This window comes from Bactrocera neohumeralis, chromosome 2 (assembly GCF_024586455.1).
Source record: "Bactrocera neohumeralis isolate Rockhampton chromosome 2, APGP_CSIRO_Bneo_wtdbg2-racon-allhic-juicebox.fasta_v2, whole genome shotgun sequence".
Classification (NCBI taxonomy): domain Eukaryota; kingdom Metazoa; phylum Arthropoda; class Insecta; order Diptera; family Tephritidae; genus Bactrocera; species Bactrocera neohumeralis.
The window spans coordinates 68,700,376-68,715,419 of record NC_065919.1 but is presented as its reverse complement, the minus strand read 5'-3'; the positions used below and the strand labels follow the sequence as shown (position 1 = coordinate 68,715,419).

Genomic DNA, 15,044 nt, shown 5'->3' with positions numbered 1-15,044 from the left:
TTTTAAATTTTATTTCATTGCATTATGGCTTTATTGTCATTATTAAAAGCAACAGGCTATTACAATTCAGTGTGTATTACTATATAATGTGCAAAATACATAGTTTTTTACTATATAAATAAATAAATTATTAATTTTTGTATTTAATCACTCATAACATAAATTATACATGTAATATATAACACTAGCCATAATATGTTGGGTTTATCTTAGTTGTTAATTTATAAGCTATTTTAAAATACAAACAATGGAACATTTGCAAAACTCTTGCAATTTCTAGTTGACATAATTGTAAATATTATATAATTATTTACTTATGTATCTATGTACTTATATATAGAAGTATGTGTATGTGCAGAAAATGTATGTATTAAAAAACAAATTAAATTTTATTAGAATTTTCGAGTTCTTTCGCTTTGGCCACAGTAGTAGAAGTTGTGTTGTCTTCAGTGCTCGATTCCGATTCAGAGGGTACTTCCTCAACGCGATCAACCAGTTTGTGGGTACTGGTTTCGGGCAGAGTGAGCGTCAGCAGACCGGCTACTAACACAAGGCAACCGCAAATAGTCGTTGGAATATACCAGCCGAGTAAGCCCTACAGAATACATATATACAAAAAATATATATAAATAAATATAATTTTAAAAGCAAGATCACAACTTTCACTCACCAACACATCCACCACATATGGCGCTGAGATGGAGCCCACATGCGCCCACGTTGAGCATGTGCCTAGAGCAGAATTTCTTATTTCGGTGGGAAATAGCTCGGCAGTATATAGGGTAACAATGGAATATGTAGCGGTAATACCGAAACGACCCAGCATAGCAAAGGATATTATCCACACAGCATTGTCTGTGATACACCAGAAAATAAAATCATTAATTATTATTGTAATTTTGTTTTTTTTTGACAACGTCTCTTCCTACCGCTGGGCACAGCCAACACCATCAATAAGGCCACTCCGGTTAGCATAAACAGTGACATTGTAGTCATGCGACGACCCGTGAAACGCAGCATTATTACCGGCAACAGATATGAGGGCAGGTCCACTATACCGGTAATGCCGACATAAATGAAACGACTAACCGACATATTAGCGGCGTTCAACGCTGCAAGAAAGTATTCGTAGTACTATAGAGCATAGAGATATTGATACGATTTTCTCACTTACCTGTGACATAGTAACTGAGTGAGGTTACACAAAACATAAAATATGCGGTAAATATGAGACGACGCACCTTCCATGTGCCGAAAAGTTCATGGAATTGCTTGAATGGGCCTTCTCTTAATTTAACCCAGAGTGTTGTTGCTGGCTCAGGCTGTGCCTCCTAGAAAGTGAAAAAAGTTTTCTTGAAGCATATTTATAGAGACACAATTTTATGTATGTAAATTGACAAAAATTAATTAAAACTAAAATATGGATGGCGTCCTTTGTAGAAGTTCACGAAAGTGAGGAAAGTTCACTGAGCGCCATTCACTTGGGAGTGGCCAGAAATAATTCTTTTATATATGGCTTGAGCAGCTCACAATTTCCGGCCTTAGACCAAGTTTCCTCTGCGTAGACAAACAACATCCATTTGAAGATGAGCTACAGTGAAAATTCTACAAGTCATCATCCTCGTCCAGATATATATCTATGGTGCAGAGGCATGGACGATCACATCTAATGAGTCGGCGTTACGAGTTTTCGAGAGAAAGGTTCTGCAGAAGATTTCTGGTTCTTTGCGCATTGGCAACGGCGAATACCGCATTCGATGGAACGAGTAGTTCAGCGAATTAAGAGATAGCGCCTACGCTGGTTAGGTCATGTCGTCGGAATGGATAAAAAAACTCCAGCTCTGACGGTATTCGACGCAGTACTCGCCGGGGGAAGCAGAGGAAGAGCTCCACTCCGTTGGAAAGACCAGTTGGAGAAGGATCTGCTTAATCTCCAATTGGCGCCAAACAGCGAAAAGAATGAACTCGCTTAATGTGAAGCAAAAATTGAAGGTAACTTCCCATTTTGCGCGTTTCCGAGTCAAATTTGATCAGACAATATGTAAATATGTGAATTTATAAAAATAAGTGAAAGTAGTTGCTTAAGAATTAATATGCTAAGTGTTATATTAATTAACAACACTATGTGGGTGAATGGACTTCCTTTACTTTCACACGAACATGTATGTATATACATATATACATATATGTATATGAATACACATATTGTTCGAAATGTGGTATTTACTGCATACAAAATGAATGGAACTTAAGAATAACAAAATAACAACAACAAAAGAGCTTTGTAATATAAGAACTTACGGCTTTCTTATCGGTGATGGCTTCAATGGGCGCTTTCTGAATTTCATAATGGCATTCCTCTTTGAACAAAATTCTGTAGACCTGCGCGTACCGTTTCTTCGTTATAAGCCAACGTGGCGATTCATTCATCAAACTGAATATAACAACAAAAATTTTGTGCGAGAGTTTTTATAATTTACAGTAGCGGCAGCAACATAACATAACAACAACAAAAGCGCAGAGCAATAGCGATAACGGCAGCAGCGGTGTTTGTATTCCCAAAAAGAAAGCAAGCGTGTATGAAATTGAACGAGAAAAACATAAAACAAAATTAATAAAAAAAATCTATATTAATAATTGCAAAGGTCAAAAATCTTATTAAATTTAATTACACTTAATAAAAATCTAGCAAAAATTATCACAACATTAAACATATTGCAAACAAAGACCGACTCACTAGCAATTAAAGATGAGCAAAAGCGCCGGCATTGTGAGCGCCAACTGCACATAGCGCCATTGTGGCACCAGATATGCGATCACCGCAAGCATGATCAAGCCAATCGGATAGGAGCCCGAAAAGGCGATCGACATCCAGGAGCGATGTCGCAGGCACACGTTCTCCACAACTGCAATGTGCAATAAAATGACGTTAGAAATAAGTAGAAAACAACAAACACACACAAAATATATTTACTCATAGCAAAAGCGGGATAGAAGAGCGCCGAGGAGGCCGAACCCAAACCAAAGCGGCCCACTAAGAAGAGCTGATACCAGGGCGAAAATGTGCATAATAAGCTCGCCACAATGTAAAGGATGGCGCCTACACTGAAGGCAGTTTTACGACCAAATCTGCGAAATAATTTAAATACCGCCACATAAGCGAGTTTCGACAAGAGACAATGTATATTTACCTATCCGCAAATATGCCAAACGAGAAGGAGCCGAAAAATTTTCCCAACGATATGGCAACCTGCGCCGTGGTACGTTGTATGGCATTATCACATACTAAATCCCAGTCTGCCACAAATGTAGTGTCGGCATCTGAGTACGCGTATTCACCTTCCATTTTACATGGTATCTCTGCCGGCTTGCCGTTCGCCGTTTGTTGTGTGGTGTAGTGCAGTGCCTCTTCGTATGTCATAGCCGCCAGTTTCGGGTAGTCATACTGCCATATGGTGCAACCATCTCTATTGAGATTGTTTTGTGCTATGTTACGCTGTTGCTCCACGGTCCAATTGGTCGACTGTAGATTGGCGACGGCACACCATTGATCTTCGGGTAAGTGGCCCAGTAGCGTGTAGGAAGACACGTGGAAGCCATTGAGTATGTTCGGTGTAACGCAGAGGAAAAAGAGGCTCCTGAAAGAGAATTAAACGCTATTGTTAGTCTATAATAATTTAAACAATCAAATATGGAATATGGTTAAGACTTGTTTGTTTTGGGTGCCAAATATTGGGTGTCATGATGTTTGAAAAATTAACGTCATTGGCTCTCGTTCAAATACGGTAAAGTAAAAGAATCACAAAGAATTTTAAACTGTGATTTATGGGAAGTAGGCGTGGTTGTCGCCTCATTTCTTCTATTTCCACAATGTATCGAAAGGATACCTTCTTCCTCTTTACTGGAATATACACCGCTTACGCCGTTATAGCCGTGTTTACAACAGCGCACAGGTCGTTTTCGCAATCTGGCGACAATTGGAGATTCCAAGCGAAGCCAGGTCCTTCTCCACCTGGGGCCCTATTCTGTATCTCGATTCGAAAATGTATTCTATTCGAAATTCGGATCTACTTTATAATTATCCGAAAGTGGCACCACCCTGTGCCAGAATGAAAACATACAATATTCGTTTTTGCTTTCTGCAACTCAAAAGCTAACGAATATTTTATTCGAAAATTGGCTTGAAAATCCGAAAATCGAGTTACAGAATATAAAAAATCCGAATTCGAGTAAATTGATTTTCGAATCGAGTTACAGAATAGGCCCCTTGGTCTTTCCAACAAAGTATAGGTTTTCCTCTTCCTCTGCTTCCCCCGGCGGGTACTGCGTCGAATAGAACCATAAGTCTTCCGCAGAACCTTTCTCTCGAAATCAAAAGGGGGGTTTCTCTGCCGAGGCTGTTGTTTCGTTTTCATTGGAAGGAATGATTCTCCTTCTCATTTTACCTTGCTTTCAAACGGATGTTATTTGGCTATCCAGAGGACACTTGGTCGAAGACCGGAAGTCGTGAGCTGCTTGAACTCTATGTAAAGGAATCGTTTCAGGCCACTCGCAAGTGAGGGGAAATCAGAGAACTTTCCTCACTTACGTGAACTTCTACACATGACTCCATCTTCCAAGGACATCAGCATAATATTATGAACCAACTTGGGCTGAGATTAATCAAGTCGTTCACCGGAAAGTGAAGGCCAGGCGGAAGAGCCGGATAGACAGTCACTCATTTCAACTCGTCTCGTCAATGTGATTATTTGTATATATCTAACTCTATATCTATCACTATAAGTTTTAACTGATACCAACAAACGTTAGGCGACCAAAGTCGGCTGCGGGTCGACCACAAAATGTCTGGAGCATTTAGTAATAAACCAGATCTCGAAAATTAAAGAAATAAAAATGTATTTATAAATTAAAGCACATATCAGTTCATAAATATTTACATAATATAATTGCAATACTAAATACAGACAAACATAGATTATCCAATTATTTACGTGCTAATTGTGATTTTATTTTTAAGATTTGTCTGTGACTTTAATTAGTTAAACGATCGCTTACTTCCTCATTTAAGTTGTTGCATACTTATTTTACAAACATTTTTATGCACATCTAACGATGATTCAATGTGAATCTGTTCTAATCTGATGTGTAAATACAGGGTGTTTATTTTAGAGGCTTAAAATTTCCACGTACAGGATGGTCATCAACATCTATTGATGATCAAAACGTCAAAAAATAAAGGAATTGGTGCTTCAGAATGGACGATTAACAGTCAGAGATCTTAATGGTATCGTTGAAATATCGGAATGACCAGTGAAAACAGATGAAAACAGACGATCAATCGACCGAATATCGTGGCAAGGTGAGTCAAGGCCGAAAAAATAGGTCAAAGCAGGTGAAAAATCAAATCAATATTGACAGTTTTCTTCGATTATAAAGGTGTGGAGCACTTTGAATTTTTCCCGACAGTCCAAACCGTTAACAAGGAATACTATTTGAGTGTCATGCGTCATTCTATTCGTAAAAAGAGGCGGAATTATGGACCGACAATTCTTGGTTTTTGCACCACGACAATGTTCCATCGCATACTATCATGTATTTATCATTCGTTAAGCAACCACCGTATTCGCCTGATTTAGCTGCGTGCGACTTCTGGCTATTCAGCAAACTCAAACGACTGCTTCGGAGAAACCGTTTTGTGTCAATTGAAGACATTAAACATGAATCGCTACGCGCATTGAAGGTTATTCGAGAAATTGGCTTTAATAACTGTTTCGAGGATTGGAAAAAACGTTGGCACAAGGGTATTGGGTTCTAGGGGGATTACTTTGAGGGGGGCGACTTGAAGAATAAATTAAGAGTTTTAAAATTATGGACAAAGTCTTACTATTTGTTGTCATAGTGACCGACCAGTTGGATATTAACATTCCCCAGATTATAGACGAGTTAGCTCCGACTTGGAAAAAGTGGTTTAACATTTGACCGACAAAAATGTCTTCGTAAGAGGCAGTGTCGAAGATCTTCTGTCTGAAATTTTGTGAACTTAGTAAATGCCTTTCAAAAACTTGTTTGTGCTTGGGAAATATAAGTTTCATGCTTCTAACATCACCCTTTAGTAACTTTGCGGTTAAGATTTTACATTAAAGAATTAAGTTCAAAGCTTCATACGTACAAAATATATGTATATGGAAACGTGAAAACTTTTCCCAGTATTATTTTTATTGTCGATACTTTTACTTTCAATTAAATAAACACAGTCAATTAAATCTCATAAATATTTATATAAAACTTCCACATGATATCACACTCATTAAGAGAAAAGTTTTTCTCTTGCTACGTCAGCAACAGCAGCTGTGATCCCTGACCTAAAGATTCTCTTAAATAAAGTACACGCTTAGACCTAGTTCTAGAGTAAGAAGTAACTTTTGAGAAGTTCTGACTAGGTTCGTAATAATAGCGGAACAGATATTGGAATAGACATAACGGTAAAATCGATACTATGATGAAAGTGTTTGATTTTCTTTAAGACTAATGAATTGCTACATTTCTTTTGGTTTAAGCTTGTTATTATAAAACTCGCTTGAAATTTTTTATGTATTATTTTAAAGAAATTAGAGATAAATTACTTTTCCAAAGAAAATACAAAATTAACAAATCAGCACACATTCTGACGACATTGACCACGTGATAAGTTCGAATCTTTTTGGATTGATCGTATACGGCCTAAAAATGTCACAGAGTATTCCAAACTGTTTAAATTTGAAAATAGAAGACTCTGTAAATGACGAAAATGGAGAGGATTTACAGTTTACAAACAAAAGACTACACTTGTATATTGTATAATTTCGTCGAACTTGGAACCAACAACAACAATGCCAGCCTCGAAATCCTACGTAAAATAACTCTTGCCAACAGGTGCTGCTTCGGACTGAGTACCGACGAACAAAGACCAAACTCTACAAGTCACTCATCATCCACCGTCCTGCTATATGGTGCAGAGACATGGACGATGATAACTTTTGATGAATCGACTTTACGAGTTTTCGAGAGAAGGGTTCTGCGAAGCTGTACGAGATATACAACGACATTGACATAGTTCAGAAAATTAAGAGACAGCGGCTGCGCTGGCTAGGTCATGTCGTGCGTATGGACGAAAACACTCCAGCTCTGAAAGTATTCGAAGCAGTACCCGCCGGGAGAAGCAGAGGAAGAGGAAGACCTCCACTTCGTTGGAAAGACTAGGTGGAGAAGGGTCTAGCACCTCTGGGAATTTCCACCTGGCGCCAAACAGTGAAAAGGAAGAAAAACTGGCAAGCTGTTGTAAACTCGGCTATAACAGCGTAAGCGGTGTCTACGCTAATAAAGAAGTAAAAGAAGATATCTTTCAGAAAGTCCCACTTCATACTTGAAACAAGCTAAGTCAAAAATAGATAATAAGGGGGTTATAGGTATCTCTTTTTGAAACTCCGAAAGGGACACCACACATACCCCAGACTAAATTTTAGATCAAAACAAATACTAATGTGGGTCCAACTACAAATATGGATAGTATGTATGTATGTACCTCAAAATGTGTGTCAGTGGTGCACTACCATCTTACCTACATTTTATTTAAAGTGCTACAGCTGCTGGCTGCCCTACGACCTACTAAATAAAACGTAAATACGTGTAAAAATAAAACAAGCCAACCTTGACGAAATGAAAGCAAATCAGCGCTGATTAAATTAGTATTCATATTCTAGAGCTTGATAATGTACGCAGCTAAACGCAGTCGATTTGAGAACTGGAAAATTAGTTGTAACCAGAGGTTATCCGGATTCGCCTAACTTTGAGATTAATTAAGCTAGTAAATCTGTAGAATCGTCAACAAAGACTGCAGCAACAACAGCTACAGCGATTGAAGGTGTATTTCGTAGAACAGATTATGTACGAGTACGCATTTCGTCAATTGCGGTCGGATATTTCCCAATCAGTCAATTTTTAAAACTACACAAAAGTAGAATTTTTGATTTATTTACAAGCACATACATACATACAAACGTTCTTAAAACGCAGCTTGATATCTAAATAACGCTGTGCTTGATTAAATGCGTAAACAAATTATTCAATATTCGTGGCTGGTCGCGGTCATCTGCGCGATCGGAATGCAAATTGTAGCATATCATTATATGCGTACATAAAAAATCATAAATCGGATATAAAACTCGTAGCCTCGTCGCGGCACACGTGACTCATGAAATTTGTATTGTTTGGGTATGTATGTATGTATTGAGTTTTTGGCAGTAAATTAGAATTTAGTAATTTATACGAGCGGCTCTATCTGAAGTGCCGCTAGCTCCAGTGAACTCGAAGACTTAGTCGGCTCCAAGCAACTGCAACGGCGTCGGAACGCTTTTTAGGCTTATAAAATATTCATAAATGCAAATATATGCACATATGAGTATATAAATATATTTCGTTTTGTGAATAAATAATTATTTCCGAATTTCCGATTTAACAGGTTTTTGCGTGGCGGCTAATGTCAATTAATTATACTACTATATACATAAGTATGTATGTAGTTGGCTAATTACAAAAAACATGTATATAATATTGTAATAAATAAAAAATTTGATTTATCTCTGCATAAGCACATGCTTCGATTAATGTTAATAGTTTAGTTTAATAATGAACGCTAACAGATTAAAGCTTCTTACATAACCATTAATATGTTATTATTATGAATTTACATATATTACTTCTAGCACTACAGGTCGTATGAGTGATATTCATAAGTAACGTATTCTGATGATCATGATAATGATCATTGTTCGATCATCTGATCGAATGTGGATCGTTATTGTCTCATGAATTAAATATACAGTTTTCCTTATTCAAATAATTTCATTAAATTGTTATTCAATTTTAGGTGACCACTATTTCTTATCAGAAAAAGAAGAAAATACGTTAACTTCCGTTACACTGAAGCTAGTTTCACACACAGTTCCATTTCTTATATCGTAAAAGGGTATAAAAAGTTCTTAATTTTGATTTTGATATTTATGTATATGCTATAGTGGTCGGATCTGAATAATTTACTCGGAGATTGTACCGTTGTCTTGAACAATAATACACTGCAAATTTGGTGAATACTATTTAGTATATCTAGTCAAAAAAAGATTTCAATACATGTTTCTATGTCCTGGAAACACTTTTCATACGCAATTTTTGGGATGGCCTTCACCACCTTCAGCGAATTTTGTTTTATCTCTTCGATCGACTGAAAACGGGCTCCACGGAGTGGAATTTCAATGGCGAACAAGAAAAAATCACATGGATCCAAATCTGTTAAATTCGGTGGTTGATTGATGATATTCACTGTATTTTTTGACCAAAGAGACATTTTTACGGTACTCTTTTTGAAAAAAAAATTGAGCTTTATAAGGACGAGTCGAGCAAGAACCCGTTTCATACCTAAAATATCCACCAAAATCATTCGAACGGATTCGCGAGAGATGTCGAGCTCTCTTGCCTTCTCTCTAACACTTTCCTGACGATTTTCAAGCACCATATGTTTAACTTTTTAAATTTTCACCAATTGAAGAGGTCAAAGGTCGTCCAGAACGAAGCATATGTTCAACGACCTCTCGAACGCCTATAAAGGATTTTTACCATACGTAGATTTGTGTTTTTGATAAAACTGACACACCATAAGCCTTTTCTAACCTTCGCAATGACTCCGCACAGGAAAATTGGTACTTATTCTTCTTTAATGGCGTATATACCGCTTACGCGGTTACAGCCGAATTAAGAACAGCGCGCCATTCGTTTCTTCTTTTAGCAATTTGGCGTCAGTTCGCGATTTCAAGTGTAGCCAGATCCTTCTCCAGATCTCTTCAACGGGGTGAAGGTATTCCTCTTTCTCTGTTTCCCCTGGCGGGTACCACGTCGAATACTCTCAGATCTGTAGTGTTTACATTCTTTCGGACGACTTGACCTAGCCAGCGTAGCCTCTGTCTCTTAATTCGCTGAACTATGTCAATGTCGTCGTAGATCTCGTACAGTTCATCGTTCCATTGACGGCGGTATTCGCCGCTGCAAATGCGCAAAGAACCATAAATCTTCCACAGAACCTTGCTCTCGAAAACACGTAAGGCCGATTTATCAGATGTTGGCATCGTCCAAGCCTCTGCACCATATAGCAGGGCGGGGATGAAGAGCGACTTGTAGAATTTGGTATTTGTTCGTCGAGAGAGAACTTTACTTTAGTTAGTCTGCGTTCAGTTTTTAAATTTTGACCTGACGTTATTATTGGTGTTAATGGAGAAGGATGGAGCCATGTGTAGAAGTTCACACAAGTGAGGAAAGTTCTTTAAGCGAGCAGCATACATTAAAATTGATTTTTAAAATCAGATGGCAGAGTTAGTTCGCTGTGATGGAAAATTATTGACTACTTTTGTTAGAGGCTTGCAAATCAAAACAAGAACGTCTTGCGGTGATTATTAAGTATGGTAGTAAAGAAAATTAGATAGCTTGGCCAAGATTAGAACATTCATCAGTAAGGGAAGAGACAAAGGCGGCTTGGATGATTATCGAGAACTATTTGAGCTCTCAGTAGATAAAAACCGACCGTTTGAAGGTCAATCTCCAGCTACCTTGCATCAAATCAGATGGATGGCGAGTCCGATTTATGCATTGAAAATATCACTCCTTAGCACTCAACTGACTAACCAATGACAAGGCGCCAATGTTTGATATTTGCTTTTACATCCTACCTTTTGGCTGTTAAAGCACCTTATCAGGATTTGTGGCTTATGAAGTCTATGAAAATTTTCTTAAATTACAAAGGTTTTGAATGTTGTTTTTACAGACATACAGTCATGTCGCCCGAATGGATGAAAAATTCCAGCTCTGAGAGTATTCGGCGCAGTACCCGCCGCGGGAAGCAGAGGAAGAGATCCACTCCTTTGGAAATACCAGGTGGAGAAGGACATGGATACACTTGGAATCTCCAATTGACGCCAAACAGCGAAAAGGAGGAACGACTGGATAAGCGGTGTCTACGCCAATAAAGAAAAAGAAGAATATAAAACTTGCCTTTATGAATAAGCAAATATTTTCGTTAGCTTGTTATTATTTGTCACGACTACCTTCATTGTATTTGGTTTATTTTTATTTTTAGCATTATTTTTTATTACCAAAAATACAAAAATTAATGTGCTCGCAATGTAAATTATAGGCCCTCACATTCATAACCGGATAAATGCGCATGCCACTGAATAACGACACATTTCTTTCAAGTACATACATATATACATACATATTTATGTATGTATGTGTGAAATTGCTATTGTTCGTCAATATTATTGCTTTGTCTTTGACATTGATCACCAAAACTGTTTTTCTGAAATGTAATATTTTCACTTCGTGCTTTGTGGTTGCTCGCGAATTTTTTTGCGGTTTGAAGGTTATGACGGCTATTTTGCCACACAATGCTACCTGAATTGCATTAATTAGGCTTTTTTGTCAACAAATGAATATTGTTAAAGTAAAAAGCGTTTGTTCGGTGTAATTTTAAAGCAGAAATTGTTTTGACGCTTCATCGACTTTGAGTACTTGGCGGATATAGGTTGTTGTTGTTGTAGCGGCAGATAACATTCTTGAAGTAATTTCGAAAAATGGTGCCGAGTTGACAGTCTTTGGCTGGATAAAAATCCAAGTGCGTTCCAGTTACTTAGCCCCGACTGTTGTGGGAACGGTGGCGGCTATAGGTCTACAATAACAGTATAATTTCTTGGGTTATAACTTTAAGCTCCCAAAGAGTTCTATAATTTAGTACAAAAATGGATGTAATTGGTATATATGTATGTATATTTTCCCCGATTCCAGAAGATAATTATTTACATGCCTTTAATTAACTTTAGTCTGTATGTGGAAATTTATTGGCCAACATGCAAGATTTCTTAACAAAGTTTGATGAACATGTTGAACACAACTTAGGATTGTTTTCTCAATGTCTAGTTTACAACCATCTGCCAGTTAAATTCTGGTTAAAAAAATTCTTGATCGGAAGAAGAAGTCTTAGTTAACTCACAGATGGCTGCTAACCAGATATTGAAAAAAATGTCTTTAGTGTGAACTGTTTTACTAACTTTAATGAAGATATCTCGACTAATAAGTTAGATTAGCTTAATAGAATACCTAAGTACGCGCACTTTAGAAAACTTAGAAAAAGATTATCTAAATGTTGACGCAATTAGTCTCCAAGTTTGTCTATTATCGAATACTGATTAACTGTGATATTTTTATGGGATATATTATGACAAAAAAATACCCGGAAATTGTAAATAAAACGCAAAAAAATATTTAATTATTCATTAATATTTATTTTATTGCCTTCAAAGTGATACACACCAGATGTAATACACTTATGCTAACGATTTTTCCAGTCCTCGAAACACTTTTCGTAAGCACTTTTTGGGATGGCCTTCAGCGCCTTTAGCGAATTTTGTTTTATCTCTTCTATCGAGTGAAAACGGGTTCCGCGGAGCGGCAATTTCCGTTTGGGTAGCAAGAAAAAATTTCACGGAGCCAAAACTGGTGAATGCGGTGGTTTATCGATGGTATTCATTGCCTTTTTGGTTTTAAATTCGGTCACGATCGTGGCTCGATTCTTCCACAATTCCGGCCATTTTCGACAGATGTTCTCACGTAAGCGCCACAATATGGCCAAATATAACAAATTCATGATCCACCAAATCATGAATATCGAAAAAAAACAATAATCATAACCTTGATTTTTAAACGGATTTTTCTTGTTTTTTTTTTTGGTTTTTGTCTCGTTTTTCCCCTCCATACCGATGATTGTTGACTTTTTTGCATGTCAAACTCATAAAACCTTATTTCGTGGTGAGTTATAATGCTCTCCATGAATGTGGGATTCGTACGATCAAGCATGTCCAAAGAGACCTGTTAACGGTACTTTTTTCGAAGAAATTCAACTTTATCAGGACGAGTCGATCAAGAACGCGAACGAACTCGCGAGAGATGTCGAGCCATCTCTCTAACACTGGCCTGACGATTTTCTAGCACCATATTATTCAACTTTTTAATATTTTCATTAGTTGAAGAGGTCAGCTGAAGAGAAAGAAAGAACGAAGCAAGTTCTCAACGATCTCTCGACCGTCTTTGAAAGCTTTGTACCACTGTGGTTTTCAAACTGAACCGCAACGATTCCGCACACGAAATTTGTTTATAAATACAAAATTTTAGATAAATTCTATGCTCGATATTTTTATCCACTGTAAAAATCGCAACGCACTACTAAGGTGTACCGACCGCAGCTGCTATATTTATGTAATACATACATATATTTGCTATAAGAACGCACCTTTGAAGGATATTAATCTTCGGTGCAGCCGAAGTTATCTTTTTTCATATTTTAATATTAATAATTTGAAGTGAAGGACATAGCTTAATAAAAAGGTTAAATATACTAGCGATTACTTATTTACTTTCACTTGAGCACTGTTATTTATTACTTCTCCCTCTTAAAGTTTCGTCTATACTATAAATACTAAATATATTTACAGCGATTTCACTTAAGTATTGATAAACATTGATAAAAACTTGTTTTCACTTTTATCTCCAAGAGTAACGTGATGAATAAATTATCAGTCAATGCCCTTTTATTAAAATCCAATTAAACTACACAGCTTGTATAAATAATTATATGTAAATATGTGTTTGTACAGGGTGCGCCATATTTTATTTAAGTTTTTTAACTGAATAGTTTGATTCGAAGTTCGTCAAGACCCAAGGTAACAACAAGACGCCTTAAGACCTCTTTCACAAAGACATTCGCTTCATTTTGTGTGAAAATATAATATGTGGCCCCATGATAATGTGGTTAAAGTCAGCCCAAACAGCAACTTTTTTATTATACAATGATCTTTCATCAATCTAGAATCGATTTTCTTTTCCCCCCAATATAGCAATTTAGCTCAACCGGTTAGTTAATGTCACAGTAATTCAATGTTTAATGGCGCACCCTGTATACACATAAGTAATACTTTCAGTCTTACAGACATTTAACAATGCATGACAATGCAAAACTGCAATTATCGAGTACAAGTTGTGCAACGTATTTAATAGGTGTGTTTCACACACAATTATCTATAAGTATACATACATAAGTATGTGATGGCATAGGTTGTGATTAGAACTTTTAATTTGTTACAGATGTAACAATGTTCTCGGTATACCGTTATTGATTTTTAATTTGAAACTTCAAACCACTGTTTTCACTGGTTACTGCCATGATGGAAAATTATTGTCTAGTCCGGTTTCTTTTTCGGCAATCGCTCACTTCAATTTGATGAGAATTTGTTGTCGATAGCGTTCCCCATTAATGTTTTCACCCAGGTTTAGCAGCTCATAATATAATATGTCCTTCTGATCCCTTCAAATACAGAGCATTAACTTGGCTTTATGAATATTCGTCTTTGCTGTTCATTTGGCTAGTTTTGACATACAAAAATTGCATTTAGGGTTGTCCTATGGATCTATTTTTATCACTCACAATCCGATGCAAGATTGACGATTGCTTTAAAGCAGTATTTTTGACAAGCAAAATCGTCTTTCAACGACTCTTGGCTTCATTGCGTATGGCAATCCAATTTGGTTGTTTTTGTATGTACTCGTATTCGGCTGTTTTTAAACGTTTGGAAATAACTGCCTGAGTGACTCTCAAAGATAATGCGAGTTTTCCTTATGTTTGGTAGTAGTCTTCAACGTCTAATGCTTCCAGGTCCTCAAGTAATCTTTTTTGGACGTCCAAAACGTTTTTCGTCTTTCAAGAATTTTCAATTGATACATTCTTTAAACATTCAATTGATACATGGTCCAACGCCGTACCAGGAATACGTTCCCCAGACTATCACCGCTGTGCTGTGGTTTTTGTGGTGTATCTGTAGTTATATGTCTTACACCCGGTGCGATGGACAAATAATTTGCCAAGGCATCCAATACGATTCACCTTTGTTTGATATTTCTTAAGTACTCTTTTC

The 15,044-nt window shown here is 37.0% G+C and overlaps 1 protein-coding gene across 1 annotated transcript in view; it reads right to left on the bottom strand.

The window, feature by feature from the left end:
• LOC126759456 (organic cation transporter protein) overlaps nt 1–15,044 on the bottom strand; it is a 28,219-nt gene continuing 13,175 nt past the window's right edge. Inside the window, exons 2-9 of the mRNA XM_050474283.1 lie at nt 3,192–3,638; nt 2,975–3,129; nt 2,738–2,906; nt 2,302–2,434; nt 1,175–1,331; nt 930–1,112; nt 671–855; nt 1–595 (exon numbers count right to left, since the gene is read on the bottom strand). Of these exons, the coding sequence (XP_050330240.1) occupies nt 383–595; nt 671–855; nt 930–1,112; nt 1,175–1,331; nt 2,302–2,434; nt 2,738–2,906; nt 2,975–3,129; nt 3,192–3,638 (1,642 nt within the window). The 3' untranslated portion in view covers nt 1–382. The remainder of the gene's footprint in view (nt 596–670; nt 856–929; nt 1,113–1,174; nt 1,332–2,301; nt 2,435–2,737; nt 2,907–2,974; nt 3,130–3,191; nt 3,639–15,044) is intronic.